We start from the raw sequence: 23,351 nt of genomic DNA, 5'->3' as shown, positions 1-23,351 counted from the left end.
TTGAGTACAGTGAAGCCAGTCACAGGCCAAATAGGCAGCCTCTGGACATGCAAACAGACAAATGGAGGTGGCCAGCCAGATGGAGCCTATGGCAGCATCAGTCAGGAACTCAGAGGTGGGGGTGGGGAGTAGCCATGCAGCTTTGGCCTAAGTGGCTTTTAGGGGCAGCACATGGGGTGTGAATACCCAAGGGGCTTTGGCCCAGGAGGCTGCCCAGAGGCGGGCCCTGTGCTTGGGCAGGAGCTGGGAGCCCAGGCTCAAGGCACTGGATAAGTAGCAACAAGGACTGGGCCTGAGTGGAGCTTGCTCCTGCCCTCATGGGGAACTGTCTAGGCTGGCTATCCCTGACTCCTGGGGACCAGGTATGTGCTGGGGAGGGGTGCACTGAGGGAGGGGGCTGCAGCTAGCTGTCTTCCTGTATCTGAGGCTGTGAAGAGTGTGGGCTTGGAATCTCACAGCCCTGGGCTCAGAGGAGCTGGGGAACCTGGTCTGGGTCTCTTCCTTCTCCATCTCAGTCTCCTGATCTGTAAAATGGCCTGAACCCTCTAGGGTTATTTCAGGTGAAATGCACTCAGAGGCATGACAGAGCCGAAATGATTCTTCATTTTTATTATTACTGTTTGGTTGGGGGAATGTAGAGGCTATGGGAGAGGGAGGAGGGGGGAGCAGAGGGCTAGGGGCAGAGGAGGGGAGATACAAGGCTCATGGAAGTAGCTCCTGTGACTGCTGACCACAGAGCAGAACAGGATGGTGAGGGTGGAGTAGCAAAGACCAAGACCCTCTCATCTCAGCCAGACAAGTGTATTTCTTTACCCCGCCCTTCCACCTTTTCAGTCACCAACAATGGACAGGGTCATGAGTGAGGGGCCCTCCCTGGTATACAGAGGGGATGATGGGAATGCTTAATGGACACACACACACAGCACAGATGGGGCAAACACTCCTGGGGCCAGGGAGTCACTCAATCAATGGCCTCCAGTAGATAGGGATGGGCTGCTGTCATGTCACTTTCAAACCCCTCTTTTTGCCTCTTGGACATGCTGGGATTCTGGGATGGGCCAGGGCACAGGAAGGACCTAGAGACATGTACAGTGGTGCTGGTGGTGCAGAGGAGGTTGGGCAGAGCTGTGGCCCTTGTTGTTACCCTCTGTACCCTGTATGGGACTCCTTCGGCCTTAGAACACTTTTTCCATCCCTCTCCCACCTCACTATCTTGGTGTAGTGCCCTACATGTAGTAGGTGCTCAATAAATGTTCCTGGACTAGGAGGCAAAGTTGCTTACTACAAGAAGACTGCCCAGAGTGGGGGTGAGACAGAGGGGTTCCCAGTAATTCGAGACCCCCTGTTCTTGCAGCCTTCCTCCAGGCTCCCCTGGGCTGGCGGGCTGCCAAGCTGCCGAGTTAGGGGCGAAACCAGGCTGGCTTGAACCTAGGGTGGGGGCGGAGGAGGCGGGGAAGGGGCGGTGCGGGGGCGGTGTCGCAGCCGGAGCTCCAGCCCAAGCCCGAGGCGACGGGAGCCGAGCGGGAGCCGCCGGAGTCGTCGCCAGGTCCCCAGCGCCGCCTCTGGGCCGCCTCTGCGCCGCCGCCGCCGCCTCGGCCTCCGCGCTGCCCGCGCCCCTGGCTTGCTGGCGGCGTCTTTGAGCGCCGTGGCCAGCCCGTGGCCGGCCGGTGGGTAGCCGGCGCCATGGCCACACCAGAACCGCTGCGGCCCCGCCTGTGCTGCCTGGTGCGTGGCGAGCAGGGCTACGGCTTCCACCTGCACGGCGAGAAGGGCCGTCGTGGGCAGTTCATCCGGCGCGTGGAGCCCGGCTCCCCGGCCGAGGCGGCTGAGCTGCGCGCCGGAGACCGCCTGGTCGAGGTCAACGGCGTCAACGTGGAGGGCGAAACGCACCACCAGGTGGGTGCCTGCGCCCCGCCCGCCCCCTCCCCGGGAGCGTGTCCGTGGAGGCACCAAGGACCACCTGGTCGGTGCTGCCAGCGCCCAGGCCTCAGCTCCCTGCTCCGGGCCAGGAGGGGGTCGCACCAGGGCCTGTGTGCCTCCCCCGCACCCGGCTCCGGGAAGTGGGGGACGTAGCCACCGAGGCAGCAGCAACCAGCCTCCTTCCTAGTACCCCACCCTCAAAGCTCAGCGGCCCTGCACCGCGGAGGGGGAATCCTGGCAGGGAGGGGCCCGCACTGCGGATCTAGATCTTTAGGCTTGCTCTTGTCTCAGTGTGCCAAGTATGGAGGTGAGGGACAACTTGTGTACACGTGTGTACACACAACTGGGTATGAGTATGAGTGTGCAGGTCCCTCTGGATCATCCATGTGCACACAACTGTTTATGTGTACCTGGGGGGTGTCACAGTAAGGGGACCCCTGTGTGTGCCTGCATCAGTGAACGTGTGGGAGCTGGACTGTGTACATGTGAATATACAGGTCTGCACCCTAGATATATATGTGTGTGGACAGATCTGCACGCTTGAACATGTGTATGTGAGCTGCAGTGTGTGTGAAAACATACAGGTCTGCATGCCTGGATGGGTGTGAGCTGTGCTGTGTGTGTGTGTCCAGGCCTGCGAGTTGACCCACCTGGCTGTGGTCAGTGTGTGTTGGCAGCTGGTGTACTCGTGGTTGTTCTGACTGATGGTGTCTGGGTTCCAGTGGGAATCGCTACCGGTGGCAGCACATTCCTCTCCTTGGAGGCTGCCTGGCCCTGCAGGTGTCACTGGGCTGAAGCCCTTTATTCCTGCAGCTGGAGATGAAGGCCAGAGGGGGGACAGGGTCTCTTCTCTGTAGGTTCTGAACCCTGGGGGTTCTGACCACTGGCCTGTGACTCACCTGGCTTGGGTACAGCCACTTCTGCTCAGGTTCTTCTGTGTCCCTCCAGCACCTGGGTGTCCATGATCTGTTTGAGTGCCCAGCCCTGGGGTGTCCATGATCTGTTTGAGTGCCCAGCCCTATATTGGTCCTCGGGTGGGCCAGGAGCTGAACTCCTGGGCCCTTGTCTATCCATCTGTCTGCTGTCCTGTCTTCCACCCAGAATGTCAACCTGATAAGGCTGTTTGCTGAAGGAAGGTGGGTGTCAGGGCCAGAGGGCTTAGCTTGACAGGCAACAGGGAGGGGCTGGCAAAGCTGGTACCTTGTCACTGTTTAACAGTCACTGCCACCACTGCCACCCTTGCCCCTGCTTGTCCCAGGCCTCTGGGTGCTGTTCTAAGAACTTCACACACCGGCCCTGGCTGGATAGCTCAGCTGGTTACAGCGTCGTCTAGAAACGCCAAAATTGCTGGTTTGATTCCTGGTCAGGGCATGAACGAGAATCAACCAGTACATACATAAATAAGTGGAACAACAAATCTCTCTCTCTCTCTCTCTCTCTGTAAAATAAAATAAAAATAAAAGTTTAAAACTTCACACACAGGACCTCCTGGGACCCTCCCACTGCAGTTATAGCTCCCATCTTTTTTTTTTTAATGAATTTTCAGAACATTTATTATGTTTTTTTTTTTTATCCTCACCCGAGGACATTTTTCCATTTTTTGTTCAGATAGAGTGGAAGGGAGAGAGAGAGAGAGAGAGAGAGAGAGAGAAACATCGACGTGAAAGGGACACATAGAGTGGCTGCCACCCGCACGACCCAACCAAGGCCAGGGACAAACTGCAACCGAGGTATGTGCCCTTGGCGGGAATGGAACCCGGGTCTCTGTGGACTGCAGGCCAATACTCTAACTGCTGAGCCAAACCGGCCAGGGCTATTTTTTTTTTTTTTTTTTCAGATAGAGTGGGAGGGAGAGAAGGAGGAAGAGAGAGAGAGAAACACTGACATGAAAGGGACACATCTACTGGTTGCCACCCATACAACCCCAACCGGGCCAGGGACAAACCGTACATGCCCTTAGCGGGAACCGAACCCGGGACTCTCTGGTATGCAGGCCGACACTCTAACCACTGAGCCAAACGGGCAGGACATAGCTGGCATCTTAAAGTTGAGAAAACTGATGCTTGGAGATGTTGAGTGACTTCTTTGGGTATCACAGTTAGGAAGCAGCAGGGTGCTGGGATCCTGTGCAAAGGGAGAGAGGAGGATGGCCAGGGAAACATCAGTCTGGTTCAGACTCTCCTCTCTGTTGACAACTTATGCCAAGCTGCTGATGGTGGCCCCCATCTCCCCTCCCCCAGGCCTTGGGGTGGGGGTGGGGTTGTTACCTTACTCCAGTGCCCAGTGGGCATTTGCTCCTTCTCCCTGCAAGGCACATACTGGCATACATGCCCCATGGACCAACATATGGTCTAGACATTTCACAGGCACCTGCATAGACACACAGATGGGCCACATGCCACACTTGTCCCACAGGTGGACCTGCCCCTCCCTGCCTGCTGGGTCCATATCCTGCTTACAGCATCTGTGTGGTTCCTGAGTGGGTGCCTTGCCACAGGAACCCTGCAGGTCCAGCAGGAATGGGTCTGTGGTCATGGTCTAGAGTGAATAGAGGACCTAGAGGCTGGGGTTTAGACTTCCGTACTCCACCACTGAGAAAGACAGAAATGGGCACAGACACATCCAGACTGACACACAGGGAGATGCCTGGCTGAGAAACAGACCCTGAAACAGATAGATGTATGCATGCCTGCACAGCTGCCTCACCCAGCATCCCCTCCCCTCCTGGAGAAAGTCTTGGGCTGAGGCAAGGCCCTGGGACCCACTGCAGTCCTTGCAGCCTGGGCCCTAGTGTTGAGCCCCGGGAGAGGAGGGAGGGAGGGAGCCAGCGGCTGGAGTCTGGGGGTGGGGGGTGGAGCCGGCAGGCCTCTTGATCCTGCCACCCACCCCTAGTAGGCCAGCCGCTTGCCCATGAGCCCTGCCAGCCTTTGGTGGTGCCACAGTCCATGTGCTATCCAGGGAGCTGGCTGCTGACCCACTACCACCTACCTATCCCAGGTGGTGCAGAGGATCAAGGCTGTGGAAGGGCAGACCCGACTGCTGGTGGTAGACAAGGAGACAGACGAAGAGCTGCGCCGGCGGCAGCTGACCTGCACTGAGGAGATGGCCCAGCGAGGGCTTCCACCCACCCATGATCCCTGGGACCCAAAGCCAGTCTGGACACATGCAGGCAGCCTTGGCTCCAAGGATGGCCAGAAGGTATGGCAGATTCTGCTCACAGGGACCACCTTGGCTTCTTCCAGAACTATTTTGGCTTCTTGATGGCAGTCACTGTTTCTGGTCACCTCCAGAAGTCACTGTCTCAGTCTTGTCTGCCTCTTAGGGCCCTTCTTTGCCCCTGCTAGCTACCCTCTTGGCTACGCTCTCTGCCTTCAGACTGGTTTAAGCTGGGTAGGGTGAGGGCAGCCTGGTCCCTGGCCCCCAGCCCTCTTCCTGGATGCTCCAAGCCACTCTGACAAGGCCCCTCCCTGGCGTAGGGGCTGAGGAACCCGACCTAGGGAGGGGCTGCTAGGAAGTCCTGGGACTGAGTGTGCCCAGCTCTATGTCTGTATGTCTGGTGTTTATGTTTGTGGCTCTGTCCCTGTGACTGTCTCTAGGAACCTGCTTGTTCTGTGAAGGCTTTGGGGAATGGGGGCTGGCTCTCCTCTGTGGGCAGTGTATGGTTAGGGACAGCGGAAGAGACTCTAGGCTGAGTCCTCATCTGATGATTTCAGGGTTGAGGCACCTCCCTCGTCTCCCTGCCCGTTTCCCCACCCCCCAGGCTGGAAGAGCTGGAAATGAGTTCACCTCCTTTTAGGTATCTGGGACTGTTGAGTGTCCCTGGGTGGGTAGAGGGTTGACCCTACCTGGGAAGCACCTGGTGGTGTGGAGGAAGAGCCTGGGGCTGCTAGTTCCTCCTTCCTGGAATCCCCATGTTATTGTCTCTCTCCCTTTTTTTATTGTTAAAGAAAAACAAATCCCTTTAGGGGATTCAAGCCCAGGGTTTCCCCAGATCCCACTTTGAAAACCACTGGCCTAGGCCCAGTGGAGGTGTGAGATCTGAAGTTTCTGGGTGCGTAGGGGATCCTAGCATCTGCCTTGTCCTGTGTCTGTGATCTGGACTGGAACACAAGCCTGCACATTTTGTTCTAAGTGTGTGTGTGGGGGTGCTCAAGGACAGAGAACCGCTGGGTGGGGTGGAGGGGTGTTGTCCCAGGGCCATGGTGCTAGGCCCTGTAGTTTGCATTTTGCTCTGGGGCCACCGAAGGCTGGAATAGGGGTGTTAGGGTCAGATTTGCGATTTCATGGGGGTCCTGGAATGGTGTGCTGGCTGGACCTCTCCCAGGCCTGAGGGTTGGAGCCTCCCTTCTTCCTGGGCATCTCATACCCCACCCCCAGAAAGTGCCCCTCCCCCCAGGCGTTTGTCCATTGATTTAGACACAAATGGCTGAGTTCACCTTCCTGTGGAAAATATTCGCCCTCAGGCCTTATCTTCAGGATAGGGTGGCCCACCTTGTCCTTGGGTGGAGCCTTCCCCCTCTGCTATTTCAAGCTCTGGGGCTTCAGGAAGCCCTGGGAGGGGGCTTCCTCCGGGTGTATTTTTAGAGGAACAGCGTGAGGCCTGACTAGCAGGTTCCTCTGTGATTCATGCTGGCCTGAGGACAGGGACCCCAGAAGGTCAGGGGAGGCCCAGGGGACAGAGACCCCCAATTTTGTTGGCTGAGCTCAGCATCAGGAGGCACTGGGCCCTGGGAAGGAGTGACATTCCCATGCAGAGCTGTGCTCTAAGGGGATAGGAGAAACCAGGTGGATGTGTGTGGTTTGCTTTGGTGCAGGATGAAGGGCCCACCCCTCATGCCCCTGGGAGGTGAGGGCTGAGGTGGAGTCAGAGCCCTGTAGACCATTTACGCCCTCTTAGCCTCAGTTGCATCTTCTTCCTGGGGCTGGGAGGGGAGAGGTAGGACAGGGGAAGACACTGATGTGGCTGGAACACCTTGAGGGGCTGTCAGGGCCTTGTCAGTGGTACTTAGCCCCAGGCCAGACAGTGCTGGGGGTGGTGCAGTACAGCTGATCCTGCTGATGATGATAGGGGACAGCCCCCAAGCAGAGCCAGGGCAGCTAGCAAACAGCCAGGTGGGGGCGCTGATAGACCCTGGGCCCTCCTCTCCTTCACACGCAGCCTGTGCCCCAGCCTCTGGTTCTGGAGGTCCTTGGGGGCTAGAGTGAGTGAGGCAACAGAGTTCTGCAGGGGGTGACTGCTTGGCATAGGACCCTGTCCTACCAGAGTGCTTCTGGGCCTCCCTGCTCCTGCCCTGTGAACCGCAGTAGGACTGTCTTCTATTCTGGGCCGGGGTTCCTCCCTTGCCTCCCTGTCTCCCCAGCCCTGAGTCCTGGGAGCAGGGCAGGGCCTTCTAGCAACTTCCTTCCCTTCTTGGGACAGAAACATAGCCAGTAGGGTGTGTGTGGGGGGGGTGTGGGGCACTGGGCTAGAGCCTGAGTAAGGGAGGGGGCTCAGCCACCACCCTGTTCTTCAGTGTGACTCAGCCCCATGTCCCCACCTGTCCCTGGGGAGCCTGGGCCTCAGTAGGAGGTAGATAAATGGGGTGGCAGCCTGGGCCAGTTGGAGAGCTCAGGTCACTCCAGCTGGATGCTCACTGTTGGCCACTTCTGTCCCGCCTCCATGGCCCACCCCTGGAATTCCACACCACCTGCCCTGATCCCAGGAGCCCCTCCACGGAGCGCATCCCCGGGGCTTATGCAGGTTAGGTGGGGTGGGGGCAGGGTGGGCAGTGAAGACCCCAGCAGCCAGTTTAGCCTGTGTTCCCCAGGGTCAGGAGAGGGGACCCTGGTGTGAGCATGCTGGACCCTGAACAACAATGGGGCTTTTCTCTGCCAGGGCTGGTGACTCACCATCTGGGGGGGCACAGCCTGGCTCCTGGGGTACCCCATGCCAGCCTCTTTGTCTGGTTACAGGAACAGCTGGGAGGCCAGAGCTTGTCCAGTTCTGGGGCGGCCCTGCTGGGAGCCTTGGGAACCGTGGGAGCCGTGGGAGCCTGAGGGCCTGGCTGGGAGATGGCAGGAAGTGCTCTGAGCCAGGGCCGGGAGTGAGGAATGCGAGCAATGCGCTGGCCTGCCTGCGCCCCCTCCAGACCCTGCTCTCCCGCAGGGCGTTCCTGCTGGGTCATTGCATTGCAGCCCCTCAGCTCGAGGGTCCGAATTTGGTGCTCCCTGGACCTTGCTTTCTTGCAAGGAGAGGCTAGACATTAGGAGAAATCTCATGGCTTGTGTGGTGAGAGGCAGCTGTGCTGGGTTGAGGCCGAGATGACCAGTATGGTCTTGAACCCGGATGTGACTTCAGCCTGGCCTTATGGCCCTGGATGCCCCCCCCCCGCAAATCTTTTTCCCGTTTTTTGGGTCTTGACAGAACCTGACCTGAAGGTTAATGCAGAGGACGTGGGAAGAGGCCATAGGGTCCTGTACCACCGGGCCATCCTTTCACAGATGTGGGTTGCCTTGTGTGTCTGTGTAGCATGTTTGCAAACATATGTTTGGATGTCTGGTCTCTTTGACCGTGGGATGTGGCTATGCTATCTGGGCCCATATCCACATTCCAGGCGTGGTCATGTCATACTTCCAGGTTCCATGCATAGCCCTGGCCCTGGCCCTGCTCTGTCCCAGCCAGCCTTAGGGGCCTGTGCTCTGACAGCCTATACCTGAGAGGTGCCTCTAGGGAGGTGTGGGTTCTCCTCAAAGCTGTATACTTGTACTTCCAGGTGTGTCTGGGAGAGAACACGAGTCTGAATAGTGGGGGTCTGGAGAATTTGGGGTCTCTCACCCCCCAGTTCAGACCATGTTGCCCAGCTGAGCCCCCAGGGAACTGAAGAGCAGCAGCTCCGTCCCTAGAGTTCTTGGGGTTATGGGGCCAGATGGTGGCCTGCAGTGGTGGTTTCAGGGGGTTTTGGGCAGGCTTTGGGGGTCAGGGAAGGGGTCTTGGAGGAGGAGTACAGGCTGGACAGGAAGAGGCTGTTCCCGACAGGTAGGAAGGCCCTGACCCTGGAGCAAGGCACCCACCTTGTGAGGAAAGACAGACACTCTTGGTCCCACAGCTGGGTGGCCACAAACTGGCAGGCCAGAGCATTCACAGTCAGATTGGAGTCTGGAACCAGGGTGCAGGTCTGCAAGGCTGGAATGGTCCAGGGGGTGGCCTGGGCTGCAGGGAGGGCAGATGCCCAAGGCCTGGATACCTTCCCTGAGGTCCAAGGGGCCTTCCATTCAGTGCCATCCCCAGCCTGGCACAGGGTCCCTCCACCACCCTTAAGGGAGGGGCCTGGTAAGCACTCCCACCCTGAACACTCTCACCTGCACGCACACTTGAGCCTCGAGTGTCCTGGGAAACTTGAGCTGCTGCCTGCCTGCTCACTCCGGCCACCGCCATGTTTAATTGAGCACCAGTAGCCGCTGGTCACTCGGCACTGTGGTCACTGCCTGCCTCAGGCCCCGGCTGGGTGGGGGCACTGGGTCCTGGCCCCTGCTGGCACGGCGCCCTGGCCCACAGCCCTACTGCAGGATGCCAGAGGTAAAGCAAGGCAGGGCCCTGGGATGTTGATGGGGGACCCTCAGGGCACTATAGGCTTCTGTGTCTCAGGTAGGAGGGCACCTGGGCAGGCCCCACCCTCGGCCCTCTCTATGGGCTCCTGCCAGCCCTCTCACCCGGCTCCTTCCTGCCGCAGCAGCCCCAGCTGCCCAGCCAGCCGGCATCCCCCTGTCTCTGGGCCTGGTGGGGGTGGGGATGGAGGTGAGGGTGGCTCCAGCTGCTCTGGAATGTGAAAGCAAACACAGCAGCACTGCCACCAGCCCTATGGGAGAGAAAACAAAGCTGCCCAAGCCTAGGATTCTGTGAGTCCCACACTCACGGAGGGAGTGGGGGTAGGGGTGTTTGCAGGCAGGGCCCACGAGGACAGCCATCTGGGACATTGAGATGAGTGGCAGCTGGTCTAGCCTGGCCTCTCTTAGGACCCTAGCCTGTGCTCTGGCTTTCCTTGAGTCTGTTGATTCTCCCAACATCCCTAAGGCCCCTGGCCTCTTCAGAAGTCATTTTGGGGTTTGGAAACTCAGGCTTTGCCCAACCTGTCACAGCTGGAACTGTCACAGGTAGTTTAATGCCCCCCCCCCCCCATGGATGCATAGTATTTGTCTCTGCCACGGGGCAGGGCCTGATGACCAGTGTAGGGTTGTGGTGCCCTCCTGCCCTCCACCATTGCTGTGCTGCACACTCGGGGCCGAGGCCTTGGGGTGGTGGTAGTGACCTCCGGTAGTGGGAGATCAGAGCTGGAGCTTAACCTCTAGTCCTGTGTGCCTGCAGGATGTCAATGGGCCCCCGAGGGAGCTTCGCCCTAGGCTCTGCCACTTGCGAAAGGGCCCTCAGGGCTATGGGTTCAACCTGCACAGTGACAAGTCCCGGCCAGGACAGTACATTCGCTCGGTGGACCTGGGCTCGCCTGCCGCCCATTCTGGCCTTCGCGCCCAAGATCGACTCATCGAGGTACCCATCACCGAGGCTTTGGGGTGTCAGGTGCCCCATCTGCATGTCTGTGCCTGTATCCCCTGTTTGTGTGTGGGCCCCAGGTCCTTCCTGGGAGGAGGGGAGTTTCTGGGAACTTGAGCTGGCATTCCTCTTGCGGCTGGTGACAACATTGATGAATATTTGATGCCACACCTGGCCAGGCCGCTCGGGGGGCTGGTGGGGGCCTGCCCTCAGTACTGTCCCCATGCTGCTGGTGGCAGGTGAATGGGCAGAATGTGGAGGGACTGCGCCATGCAGAGGTGGTCGCCAGCATCAAGGCACGAGAGGATGAGGCCCGGCTACTGGTGGTGGACCCAGAAACAGACGCGCACTTCAAGAGGCTACGGGTTACACCCACCGAGGAGCATGTGGAAGGTGGGTTGTTGCCCTGTGGGCTTAGAATGGGGTGGAGCGTGGGGGCTGGGCAGCCATTGACACACTGTCCCCACAGGTCCACTGCCATCACCAGTCACCAATGGGACCAGCCCTGTCCAGGTGAGAGGGTGGGTGGAAGTAGACAGGGTGGGTCCAGAAGACTGCAGGGGCACCTCTGGGGGTCCCCAGGCCAGGCAGAGCCCCCCATCTTTGTCCCTAAATATTTGAGGTTGTGACACCCAATCTGGCCCCAATACTCCCAGCTTTAATGCCCTGTGTGGATACTGTCCCGGCCGGGTCAGCCACACCCCAGCCCCACTCGGCAGGCAGGCAGGCACCTTTGGTCCAAGGGCTACTGCCCTTGCTATTCCCTCTGCCCAGCCTAGCACTGTCTAGTTACCTCAGGAAGCTGTCCTTGGCATCGCCCCAGGTGACACTCATGTGGGTGATTCCTGCATCCAAACTGCCCCTCCCCGTTGTGAGTCAGCCAAGGCCAGGCCACCTGCCTGTTCACTGTTTAGTGTCCAGCATCCTGCCTACACTAGGCCTGGATGATAGCAGAGGCTTAGTGCCCACAGCCAAATGGAGGGATAAATGCAGCTCTGGTGTGTGCATGTGTGTGTGTGTGTGTGTGTGTGTACACCAGTGACTCCTGGGTAGGGCCTCTGAAGCTACTATGCCTTGCCCTTGGTTTCTCAGCTCAATGGTGGCTCAGCGTGCTCATCCCGAAGCGATCTGCCTGGCTTAGACAAGGACAATGAGGTAGCAAATGTCCATCCAACTCCTCTGCTGTCCTTACACTTCGGGGTTGGGGGGCAGAGAGGCCTTTGGGGTGGATGTTTGTGGAGCTATCAACCTGGGCAGTGGGGCCACTGCCTCCAGGAAGCCCTCCTGGGCCCACTGCCTCAGTCCCACCAGGTGGCCTCTGGTGTGAGCTCTCTGGGAAGGTTTATCAGTTTGGAGGCTTGGGTCCAGGGCTCACTCTGGTCATCTACCCACCCCTAGGATGGCAGCACCTGGAAGCACGACCCTTTTCAGGAGAGTGGCCTCCACCTGAGCCCCACGGCGGCTGAGGCCAAGGAGAAGGCAAGAGCCACCCGGGTCAACAAGCGGGCACCGCAGATGGACTGGAACCGGAAGCGTGAGATCTTCAGCAACTTCTGAGCCCCTCGCTACCTGTATGCTGGACCCAGGCCTCTTCCCTGCACAGACTTTGGGTCTTGCCCTTTGGGCCCAGACCAGAGCTCCCCAAGCTTCACTGGACTGGAGGAGGTGCATCCTCACCCCCAGAAACCTTGGTGGTCCAACCACCACCCAGGAGCCAACCCACATCCCAGTGAGTCCTCGTCCTGATACCCCTCTCTCTGGGTGCTAGGGGAAGTTGGCAGCAAGACTGGGGAGAGGGAGCCCCCAGTTTGAGAGAAACATTGAGAGGGAGAGGCAGTGGTGACCCTAGGGCCTGGGCCCTTGCTGTTCTGCCCAGGCTTGCTGACTTAAAGGAATTTGTGGTTTTGCTTTTTTTCCAAAAAGAACTCCAGCTCCACACATGTTTCCACTTAATACCAGAGCTCCCGCCCCCGCCAGGACATGTTCCCTAAATAATTGCAATAAAACAAACCTTTCTCTACAAACGATTTCCTCCCCACCCCTTCCTCCTTGGCAGCAGTCATCCCCGGTGGGAGTCCCAGGGACTTCCTGGGACAGAGGGGGGGTGGGCAGGCTGTTTGAGGGGGCTTCAGATGAGGCTGGAGAAGCCAGACGTAGCTGTAGGAGCTTCCCCTCAGGCCCATCTTTGCCTTCTTTCACGTGGGAGTTCACTAAACTGGGCCCCTATGTCCCTGTCACACCAGGGGTCTGGGGTGCTGGGCTTGAGCTCTCTATTGGGCCCGAGAATGGAGGCCCCATGTGCCTCTGAAGAGGGCAGCCTCTGGACAGGCCCCTTGTTCCTGCGCCACAGCCCACCGCAGGAGTGCCCCTCCCCATTCGACCCCAAACTCGGCCCTAAAACCCACCAACACTGCTGTCTGCCCTGTAAGCCATAGCGCATCTGCGCCCTTGGAATAAACAGGCCTTCCTCAGACCCTTGGCTGCCTCTGTCCTTCCTGAGCCTTCGGGGGTGGGGAAATGGTGGTCCAGACAGGAAGGCAGCAGCCTAGCAGCCCCATCACCAAGTCTCAGCTGTTGGAAACAGGTCTCCTTCTTAAACCTCCCCTCCCTGAATCCATCCACCTGGTAGCTAAGCCCCACTCCTCAGCTGTTCCTCTTCCCCTGCCCTCACCAGCCCACCTGGGACCCCTTCCCTTGGAGCTCTGCCCTTCTCACCCTCTAGGCCCTTGCTTACCTCCTCTGCCTGGTGAGGCCCAGGTCCCTTGTTGGCACCTCCCTTGTGAAGCTTTCTGGGCCCCTGGCACAGCTCTCCTCTTCAGCAGGTACAAAGGTCAGGCAGGCCCCATGCCCTGTGGTACCCGGCCTGGGCCTCCTGGCATTCTTTTTGAGGCCAGGTGGCTCTGTAAGCACTGGGGGCGGGGCCTCCTGGCAGAGGCCAGGCTCTCAGGGTGTACAAGTTCAGGAGAGGGGATGTTTCTGGGCCCCCAGCCAGCTGCTGAGGGAGGAAGCCCAGGCCTCTGGCGTCCCCAGCCGGCTTCGCAACAGCTGGTTACATCTGGCTCCCATGATCCATCTCTTCAGTCTGAGTTTCTGCACGCCACCCCCCAGCCCCCAATACACTGCCCAGATTGTCACGTCCACATCCTGGCCTCCCAGGCAGCCCCATTCCAGACATGTAACAGGAACACAAAGCTCATGCACCCCCCAAAGGGTAGAAGTCAGACAGATCCCAACTGTTGCAAACCCCCCATCTTTATTACGAACAGGCTGCAGCTCCCCAGCAAAGTTGCAGACTAGACATGGCCTTCAGAGTCCCTGTGCAGCTGGGCACAGCGCCTGGTTGAGGCAGGCTTGGCATCGCGGGCGGACAGGCAGACAGATCTGCTGGCCAAAGCCCACCAAGAGTCCGTTAATCTCACTCCACAGGTCCCTGGGGGAGGGAGGGAGTGGGTTAATGCAGATCAAGAGGAGGGAAGAAAGGGAGCCCCATTTTGCCCCTGCAGTAGCACCTGGGCAGCCACTCCTCCAGGGCTGCACGAGTCTCCTCTGGAGACTTGGTCACCTTCTTGGTCCATCTGAGTCGGTTGGCAATTCTGTGCACGTGTGTGTCCACTGCTGCTTGGAGACAGGGAGGGGTGGAATGTGGGGTACATTAGCGGGCCCAGACCACCCCATTCTTTTTTGTTATTCTTTTGTTAATCCTTACCTGAGGATACTCTTCCACTGATTTTTTAATTTTTTTTTTTAATCCTCACCCAAGGATATTTTTGCATTTATCTTCAGATAGAGCGGGAAGGAGAGAGGGAGGAAGAGAGAGAGAAACATCAACAGGAAAGAGACACATCGAGTGGTTGCCACCTACATGACCCCAACCAGGGCCGGGGACAAACTGCAACCGAGGTACGTGCCTTTAGCAGGAACTGAACCCAGGACTTTCCAGTCCAGGGGCCGATGCCCTAACCGCTGAGCCAAACCTGCCAGGGCTTCCATTGATTTTTTAGAGGGAGGAGAGGAATGGAAAGAGGAGAGGAAGGGAGGGAGGGAGAGAGAAAGAGAGAAAAACATCAATGTGAAAGAGACACGTTGATTGGTTGCCTCCTGCACACCCCAGCTGGGGCTGGGGATCAAACCTGCAACCCAGGTACATGCCCTTAGTTGGGAATTGAACCCACAAGCCTTCAGTCCATGGGCCAACGTTCTAACCGTTGAGTCAAACTGGCCCAGGCAAGACCACCTCGTTCTTGCCCATGGTCCTACCATTAGCCCGGGTTGGTGGGGGGTCTGAGTCTCCCTGGCCTCCCACACAGAGCTTCTGCGGAGGGCCCAGAACTGCACATGAGAGTGGGCCATCAGGCCACCCGTAGTACTGGGCAGGGGCTATAGCCAGAAACCAGAGCACTTGGGCCCTCATTTGGGGTACAGGGAGCAGTCTCTTGGTCGAGCCACTGGCTATGGGTGCCAGCCGAAGTCATTGCCTGCAGAGCCAGCACCTGTAAGGAACAGAGTGGGAAGCACAGCAAGGCCAGCTGCAGCTGTTGTCCAGCTGGGCCGCAGCCCCTGCTCCCCTTCACAGGCCACCCCGGAGTTCAGCCTGAGCACCTGACCACCTAGGCCTCCTTGCCCAGCTATCTGCCTTCCCTGTCTCCTCCTCCTGCTTGTCAAAGAGAAAGCCAGTCCCTGCATTAGCTTCTTCTCCTGCTGCTAACCAGCCCAGGTAGAGGGGTTACACCCTGGGGTTCCCCAGCGTATTTCCTCTTCCATAACATGGAGGTGACTGTGCTCCCTGAGGCCCAGCCTAGGGCCACACCACACTGTGTGAACCTCCTGTGGGCTGGTCCAGGAGGCCAACTTCTTCCCTTCCTCTGTGGCCAAAGCTCAGAGAGGCCAAGGGCCTTGCCCAAGGTCACCCAGGTGGGGTGGCAGAGCTGGGATCAGTTTTTTTGAGGGGGCTTCTCCTGGGGAAGCCCCTGGGAGGCAAAGGCTACTCTCCCTAGGGTTTCCCTGTGGGTGACCAGGCCCACAGACAACCAGAAAGGACGATATTCTGACACTCCTGCCTGCTGTCTGCTATTCCCAAAGCCCTGTCCTGCCAGGGTGGTGGGCAGGGGGCCCACCTGCCAGACCACTCTTGGGAAAGAGCAGCTGAGGATGGCCACCCAGATCAGCTCAAGTATCTGCTGAGAAGCTGGCATCTGCAGGAACCCTAGTGGGGGTAGGCTCTGCCCTGGCCTCCTCCTTGGCCCAGTTTTGGCTCTCTGGGGCTGCCATCCTACTCATGGGCATGCTGGAAAAGGGCCCCCACCACAGGGGGCAGGCTTCACAAGCTGAGGAAATTAAGGGGATCCCCACCTCCACCCAGCTCCCCATGCAGGAGTCCCAGAGAAGCACTGGGGTTGGGGAGTACAGAGAGGTCACGGGTCAAGCCTTGGTTTCTGGGCTGGCTGAGACTACTGCTGGGGCCTCAGAAGCCCCAACTTTCTGGGCAAAGACCTTAAAAAGCAACCGCTGCACCCTGACCCAGAGCCTGTCTCCACACAGAAATCCTCCGATGACAGAAACCAGGCCTGGACCCAGGAAAGAGGATCCCTACCCCCAGTTCCTCCTCACCATCCTTCTAGCCCATTCTTCCTCTCTCTGGGTTCCCCTGCCCTCACACCACCCCAATCTGCCCACACTCATTCCAGAGCCTCCTGCTTCTGGCCCTCTCTCCCACCTCATGGCTTCACAGATGCTATTCTTCTGCCTGGAACACACTTCCTTCTCTTGGCCTTGCCTTACCCTTCAGCTTGTGGATGAGTTATCACTTCCTCAGGAAGTCTTCCTGGATGCACGCCCCCATCAGGGTTCTACCCCATCAGTAAGGATTATGTGATGTCTCCCTCAGGCAGCACAGACCCTGAGTCCACCTCCCGAGTCCAGCACAAAGTAGGTGCTCAGCAAATTGGAGCTCCTCCTGTTAGTATTTGTCTTAGGGCGGGACAACCCTAGCTCAGAGCTGGGAACACCTTTCTGACTCTTCGAGCTGAGTAGTGGATGAGGAGACCTGAGCTGGGGCCACAGGATCTGGGGAGCCCTGACAGCATTCAGCAAGCTCAGAGCTGGCCCCACCCTCCTCATGGGTACATGCCACTCACCAATGCCTGACACAGTACCCCAGGCCACAGCCATAGCCAAGTGTGCCATTTTGGGTCCGACGCCTGGCAGTGCTACCAGTTCTGCCACAGAGGCTGGGATGTCCCCATCATAGTTCTGCTGCAGGATGGCACTGGTCTGCTTGATGTACTTCACCTTGTTCTGAAAAATGGGGAGAGGGTTCAGTTCTGGAAGTGGGAGGTGGAGTCCAACCTGGGAGGACAAGGTCCGAGGGAGAACCACAGTTGCCCAAAGCTGCCTATCACCTGCCCAGGACACACTCAGAGGCACCTGCTTGCTCCTGTCCCCCCACGAGGCAGGAATAAACCAAGGGAAACAGGCAGCCTGAAGGAGGCCCAATGTAGGCCTGGACCCCTGCCTTCCACCTGTCTGGGCCAATGATATGTCTGTGGGGTCCAGCTTGGGCTCCCACAAGCCCCATTATTACCCCAGAGGCCAGACAGGCTACACAGGACCAGCCATGCCAGGAGCTGGGTTCAGCAGCACCTGGGCCTTCAGGAAGGAAGGCTGGAGCCTGGGGTTCCCTGCCAGCCAACAGGCCAGCTGGGCAGTTCCCATCCTGTGCCTGAGCAGACAGGGCTATTTAAAACCCATCTGACAAGCCCTGGCCAGTTTGGCTCAGCGGTTGGAGTGTTGGCCTGCGGACCAAAGAGTCCCGGGTTCGATTCCTGCTAAGGGCACGTACCAAAAAATAAAATAAAGTATTTAAAAAAATAAAAATAAAACCCATCTGACACACTGCAACCCACACCAGTGCCTAGGGTCACTGGTCACCTTCAACAGATCTGCCCACCCACCTCCCTGTTCTGTGGCCTCTTGGGACTCTGGAGGGGAGGGAGTAACACACTCCAGCAAGGCTCTGAATAAACAAAGGGAAAGGTGGGTGGGCAGCCTCAGCAAGAAAGGGAAGGGCCAGGCAGCTGGGCGGGGAGGTGGAGGAAGGAAGGGGTGGGCCGCAAACAGGAAAGGCCAAGGAGTTCCAGGGCTTGGACTGGAGGCCCCACTGTCTGGCCCTCTATGGGCTGCTCAGAGGGGGTGGGGAGCTCCAGTGAGAACGCACATCCAGGCCCCTGTGGCCAGAAATGTCCAACCCAGTCTTCTGCACCCCCACTGCCCTCCTCAGCCACCTGAGATATTTTCTAGGTTTGTGGCAACCCCGGGCCCAGTTGCCACATGCTGGGCTCACCCTCCAGAAGCCCACAGGGTAGATGAGTGTGCCCAGTGTGCTGTCATCTGTCTGAAGGATGCTGTCCACCGTTAGGCCCCGAGCCTTCAGCCGTTGCATGGCACCTGCTGTCACCTGGTCTTTGGTCTGGCTGGAGAGCATCAGTGACAGCAGCACCTGGTACCTCCGCACCTGCTCACAGTGACAGAGACCAGAATGGTGGTAGGTCCTAGATGCTCACTATGGACCAGGCCCTAGCCAAGTCTTTTACTCACTTGGGAACAGATGGGATGCCAACCTCCTACCCACCTTGGCCAATAGGGAGAGGTGTGTGGGATCTGGCCTGGGCCTGCTTTTCATCTGTAACGTGGGGACAATAATAGCACCTGCTTCTCAGAATCACTGTGAGGCTTAAATGAATTCTCACTACACTTAGACTTGTACCTGGCATAATGTCAGTGCAACAACCATTGGCTGTTATTGTTATTGCTATATGAATGATGCTACTATCTGTTTTATAGACAAGCAAATTGAGGCCCAAGTCATTCAGTGGAAGAGCTGGGATTAGAATCATGTTGGTCAAAGGATCAGGCTCCACGCCAGGGAAGTACAAAAAACTTTCTCTATCAGCAAACTTACTGAATGCCTCTGATAATCCAGCACTATGCTGGCAGAAGGCAGAGCATGAGGCCCCAAGCCACAGGTACCCCTGACCTGCTAAGTGGCCACAATAAAGCAAGTAATGCTGCCCAGTGCTCTGGGTCTGAGGTGTGCATCCTTTTCAGGTGCTGCCTGCAGGGGAGGGTTCCAGCTAAGAACTGCCAGGTGTCAGGCTGTTCCCTGCCACAGTCCTGAAAGGAAACAAGCATCTTGTTCAGAAGGAGGTCACCAGGCAGGTGGGGCCCTGCCTACCTTTGGGGGCGCACTGGGATCATAACAGTGCTCAGCCCCCAGCTGGTCCACAGGTGCATCCTTCTCACTCCTCATGGTGCGGATATTTGCCAGCTGCTGCTGCCAGTCCTGAGGCTCCCAGCTTGGCACCTTGAGCGGCTTGGTCCCCTCTCCTTTCTCACCATCTGAGGTCTCATAGGCCACATTCAAACTTTGTGCCTTCCGCTGACGCTTCACAGGGTGGCAGTCTTTCCTTCTTTCTGCAAACAAAATGCCACTCAGTCCCTTCAGTGGGGGACACAGGTAAGGATAAGGTGTTGCCTTACCTGCTCCCTCATTCTTTCAACAAGCATCCATCATCTACTACTGCTGGGGGTGCTCTGTCCTCTGTAGCACACACTCCAGGGCAGGTCAGCTTTCTTTGTGCCAGGCCAAGTTAATACGAGAACTCTGTTAACAGCCTCTACCATGAAGCCCCCTAATCTAGTCTCCACACTGTCAGGGAAAACTTTACAAGACAAAAATTAGATTATGTCACTTTCTGTTGAAAAGTCCTCACTGCTGCCTGGTGGTGTGGCTCAGTGCTTGAGCACTGACCCATGCACCAAGAGGTCGCCGGTTCGATTCCCAGTCAGGGCACATGCCTAGGTCGTGGGCCGGATCCCCAGCCTCTATCTCTCTCCTGCTCCCTTTCACTTTCTCTTCTCTAAAATCAATAAAGAGCCCTGGCCGGTTTAGCTCAGCGGTTAGAGCATTGGCCTGGGGACCAGAGAGTCCCGGGTTTGGTTCCTGCTAAGGGCACATACCTGGGTTGCAGTCTGTCCCTGCACCAGTTGGGTCATGTGGGTGGCAACCAATGTGTCTCTCTCACAAAGATGTTTCTCTCTCTCTCTTCCCCCCTTTCTCCCTAAAAAAAGTTAAAAATCAATAAAGAAAAATTATTTAAAAATAAATAAATAAAAGTCCTCATTGGTTTTTCCTTATACTCATAATGAACTCCAAGCTCTGTCCTGGCATCAAAGCTCCTGCCTATCTGGCTGGACCTGTCACCTGCTTATTCCCTCCAGCCTGTTCCTCCCACCATGCTTCCACTGGGTCTACTTTTCTGTACTACCCCTGAGGTCCTTGGGTGCCTATGGGAATCCCTCTCTGGCCAGTCCTGCAGATATCACTGCAGGACAAGTTGCAGAGCCCCCGTCAGTCTCATTTACTGCTCAGTAAACGCAGTAGGTCCTTGATAACTACAGGATAGCATAATAAAGACCACATACCCCGTTCAGTGTTCTCTCAGAGGAACCTTCTAGCAATGAGAGAGGACTTCTGGCCATGGGTGTCCTGGGCACCCGACTTCTCTGAGAGGTAAGCAGCTATGAGAACAGGGCCAGATAGCATGGCGCAAGTGGAACATCGCAGAACAGGCTAGTGGGACAGGGAGCAAGCCCTTGTTCAGGACGAGGATGGGAGAAAGTGGGAGCGCCCAGGACCCAGCCACTGTGGACCCGACCCTGACTTCTGGGAATAGGGCACTAGGTGGGAACCCAGCTGCACGTGGAGCGGAGGAACTTGCTTGCTGCTGTTGGGTCCACCACTTTCGACGTCTGGGTCCCAGCCTGCCCGACTCCGAGCCCACGTGAGCCGCCCGGGACCCTACCACTCAGTTCCTTGCAGTTCCCTCCCTCTTCTCTCCTTCCTTTTCCCGGCCGGGTCGTGGCGCTACCTGCAGCCGCCTCTCCTCTTTGGAGCGGCGCGGCCTCCTCCCCACTCCCTCTCGGTCCGGCCCCAGATCCCCGGCTCCGGCTCCCGCTGCGGGTCACCATCCTCATGCCCGCGTTATTCATGCCGAACTCCTGCAGCCTACACATCCCGGCGGCCCCCGCGGCCATGTCATGTGACTCAACTCTCACCTGTCTTTCCGCCAAGGGAAGCCTAGGACTACGACTCCCAGCAAGCCGTGCGGCGGCCTTTGACGCCATCCGCTGCGGAAGTGCGTATTTCCGGCGGCAGCTCCGAGCTAGGGGGTGTGCTCCCTTCTCCGCCCTGGGACGGCCCGGCGCGCCCGGCGCGTTGCGGGCGCCGTTCGGGGTGAGTGGTTTGTGGTGTCCTGACCACTGGCTGGCGCCCGCCCAGACCGCGATGTGGCCCGGCCCCGAGGGGAGGCGGCCGCGCTGGGCCTACTCAGTGATGAGGCGGCGGGGGCGAACCCCACAGTGGCGCGGGTCCGGGTCTAGGCCGCTCCCCCCTTAGCCTGACCCTGGAGTTCCAAGCACACCTTGGTTTTAAGTCGTGGCGGGTGAGAGGGGAGTCCCTACTTCCGGCGTTCCTCCGAGAGTCCTCCTTTACATGAAGGGGAGAGAGATGGCTAACGTCAGGGCTTCCTGGGCCCTGCGATGGCCGCCCTTCACCCCCAATTCCTCTCCCTCACCCCATGCATTAAGGGTCGGGCGGCCGGGCGTTTCCCAGGTTTATTTCTGGGAAACGTGGCTGCGGTTGAGTTCTCTCCAGGGACTGGGAGGAAAGGTGCTCGCCAAAGACCTAGGTTTCCCGGGTGGCTGTAGCTCCGCGAGGACAGGTGTATGGAGTTGTTTCTGAGATCTCTGTGCCTGTTTCCTCCGCGCAGAGTCCCATGGTGCGTTCCTGCCTACCATGGCCAAGCCAACAAGCAAAGATTCAGGCTTGAAGGAGAAGTTCAAGATTCTGCTGGGGCTGGGAACTTCAAGACCAAATCCCAGGTCTGCAGAGGGCAAACAAACAGAGTTTGTCATCACAGCGGAAATCCTGAAAGTGAGTGAGCTGCCTGTGTCTTTCCTGCTGGCCTCGTGGGAGATGCAAGGAAGACTGGTTTTGGTCTGTCAACAGGTTATGTGGGAGATGAGTTGCTGGTGACAGTCTTTATAGGGATGCTGTCCCCAGGACCACGGAGACTTACATGCCTTTTTTCTAGAGATTCAGGACATTAGAATCTTGGCGACTTGGTTCAGCACGAATTAATATTCAGATGTCAATGCAAGAAAACCTATTTACAATACAGGATCTGAATGCCATGGTCTCAACAGGTGTTTAGGGTTATGACCAAGCATAAACAAGTAATTTGTGAGTTCCTGTGAGAAGTCTTTTTTTTGTCTTTGTTTGAATCCCCCTACCACATTCTTGACACCATGCTTTGCCCATGATTAAATACTGTGTTTACACTTTTTTAAATATACTTTTACTTATTGATTTTAGAAAGAGAGAAAAACAAACAAACATCAATTTGTTGTTCCACTTATTTATGCATTCATTGGCTTTTTTTTGTTGTTCTTTGGTACATGCCCCTAGCGGGAACCGGACCCAGGACTCTCGGATTCACAGGCCGACGCTCCAACCACTGAGCCAAACCGGCCAGGGCAATTGGTTTTTTCTTATATGTGCCCTGACAGTGGATCAAACCTGCAACCTTGGTATATCAGGATGATGCTCTAACCTACTGAGGAACAGCCAGGGCTTAGTTCTTGTACATTTTTAAAAATATATTTTTTTAATGATTTTAGAGAGAGAGGAAGGGAGAGGGAGAGAGAAACATCGATGTGAGAAACAATTGATTAGTTGCCTGCCATATGCACCCCAACTGGGGATCGAACCCTCAACCTGTGTATGTGCCCTGACCGGGAATTAAACCTGCCACCTTTTGGTGCTTAGGAAAACACTCAACCACTCCAGCCACTCCAGCCAGGGTAGTTTTTTTTTTTTTTACCCTCACTCGAGGACATTTTTCCATATATTTGTTCAGATAGAGTGGAGGGAGGGAGGGAGGGAGAGAGAGAGAGAGAGAGAGAGAGAGAGAAACATTGATGTGAAAGGGACACATTGGCTGCCACCCACACGACCAGCCAGGGCCAGAGACAAACTGCAACTGAGATACGCCCTCCTAGCAGGAACCGAACCCGGGTCTCTCTGGACTGCAGACCAATGCTGTAACTGCTGAGCCAAACAGTTTTGGGGCCAGCCAGGACAGTTTTTACACTTTTAATCCTCACCCGAGGACATTTTTTTTATTTTTTGTTCAGATAGAGTAGGAGGGAGGGAGGGAGAGAGAGAGAAAGAGAGAGAGAAACATCAATGTGAAAGGTACACATCGAGTGGTCGCCACCCGCACGACCCAACCAGGGCCGGGGACAAACTGCAACCGAGGTACGTGCCCTTAGCAGGAACTGAACCCTGGTCTCTCTGGACCGCAGGCCAACGCTCTAACTGCTGAGCCAAACCGGCCAGGGCCAGTTTTTACACTTTTAAAGTTCATCAGTTGGTGAGTTGCCCCTTGAATAACAGATTTAAGCTGCTTGGGTCCACCTAAAGGTTTCAATTTTTTTTAATTGAATTTGTTGGGGTGATACTGGTCAATAAAATAAAGGTTTCAGCTGTACATCATCTGTATATTGTGTGTTTACTATACCAAGTCAAGTCTTAAACGCAGGTTTCTAAAATCTACACGTAAGTGGACCCTCACAGTTCAAACCCAGTGTTGTTCAAGGGTTAACTTGTATAGATACATTCATACAAAGGAGTATACTTGTTAAAAGAAAGGAATGAAGTGCTGATACATGTTACAACATGGATGAACCTTGAAAACACGCTAAGTGAAAGAAACCAATCATAAAGTTTCACATAATGTATTATTCCACTTATATGAAATACTAAGAACAGGCAAACCCATAGATACAG

The 23,351-nt window shown here is 56.8% G+C and overlaps 3 protein-coding genes across 9 annotated transcripts in view; 2 read left to right on the top strand and 1 right to left on the bottom strand.

Annotated features, from left to right (window-relative positions):
* Positions 1 to 1,621: 1,621 nt before the first annotated feature.
* SLC9A3R2 (SLC9A3 regulator 2) lies at positions 1,622 to 12,810 on the top strand. Of its 2 annotated transcripts, XM_036279578.1 has the most exons (7): positions 1,622 to 1,896; positions 4,918 to 5,118; positions 10,262 to 10,441; positions 10,684 to 10,837; positions 10,914 to 10,957; positions 11,537 to 11,599; positions 11,843 to 12,810. In XM_036279578.1, exons 1-7 carry the CDS (start codon positions 1,684 to 1,686, stop codon positions 11,999 to 12,001), a joined length of 1,014 nt encoding a protein of 337 aa, XP_036135471.1. In that variant the 5' UTR covers positions 1,622 to 1,683; the 3' UTR covers positions 12,002 to 12,810. The 2 variants fall into 2 exon arrangements, with proteins under 2 accessions (XP_036135471.1, XP_036135472.1); XM_036279579.1 differs by lacking the exon at positions 11,537 to 11,599.
* An 875-nt stretch (positions 12,811 to 13,685) lies between these two features.
* NTHL1 (nth like DNA glycosylase 1) lies at positions 13,686 to 20,515 on the bottom strand. 2 transcript variants are annotated; one of them, XM_036279558.1, is made up of 6 exons: positions 20,371 to 20,515; positions 18,675 to 18,913; positions 17,784 to 17,954; positions 16,579 to 16,738; positions 13,954 to 14,059; positions 13,686 to 13,874 (listed from the first exon to the last, which is right to left on the bottom strand). In XM_036279558.1, the coding sequence occupies exons 1-6, from the start codon at positions 20,513 to 20,515 to the stop codon at positions 13,751 to 13,753; spliced, it is 945 nt and encodes a 314-aa protein (XP_036135451.1). In that variant the 3' UTR covers positions 13,686 to 13,750. The 2 variants fall into 2 exon arrangements, with proteins under 2 accessions (XP_036135451.1, XP_036135452.1); XM_036279559.1 differs by having other exon boundaries at positions 13,686 to 13,828; positions 20,371 to 20,500.
* A 169-nt stretch (positions 20,516 to 20,684) lies between these two features.
* The window catches only part of TSC2 (TSC complex subunit 2), a 39,362-nt gene continuing 36,695 nt past the window's right edge, over positions 20,685 to 23,351 (top strand). For all 5 annotated transcript variants that reach the window (XM_036279915.1, XM_036279914.1, XM_036279912.1 and 2 more), the window contains exons 1-2: positions 20,685 to 20,735; positions 21,271 to 21,434. In XM_036279915.1, the coding sequence (XP_036135808.1) occupies positions 21,297 to 21,434 (138 nt within the window). In that variant the 5' untranslated portion in view covers positions 20,685 to 20,735; positions 21,271 to 21,296. The remainder of the gene's footprint in view (positions 20,736 to 21,270; positions 21,435 to 23,351) is intronic.

The sequence above is a fragment of the Molossus molossus genome, unplaced genomic scaffold, assembly GCF_014108415.1.
Source record: "Molossus molossus isolate mMolMol1 unplaced genomic scaffold, mMolMol1.p scaffold_m16_p_3, whole genome shotgun sequence".
Classification (NCBI taxonomy): domain Eukaryota; kingdom Metazoa; phylum Chordata; class Mammalia; order Chiroptera; family Molossidae; genus Molossus; species Molossus molossus.
This window is presented reverse-complemented; position numbering and strand designations above follow the sequence as displayed.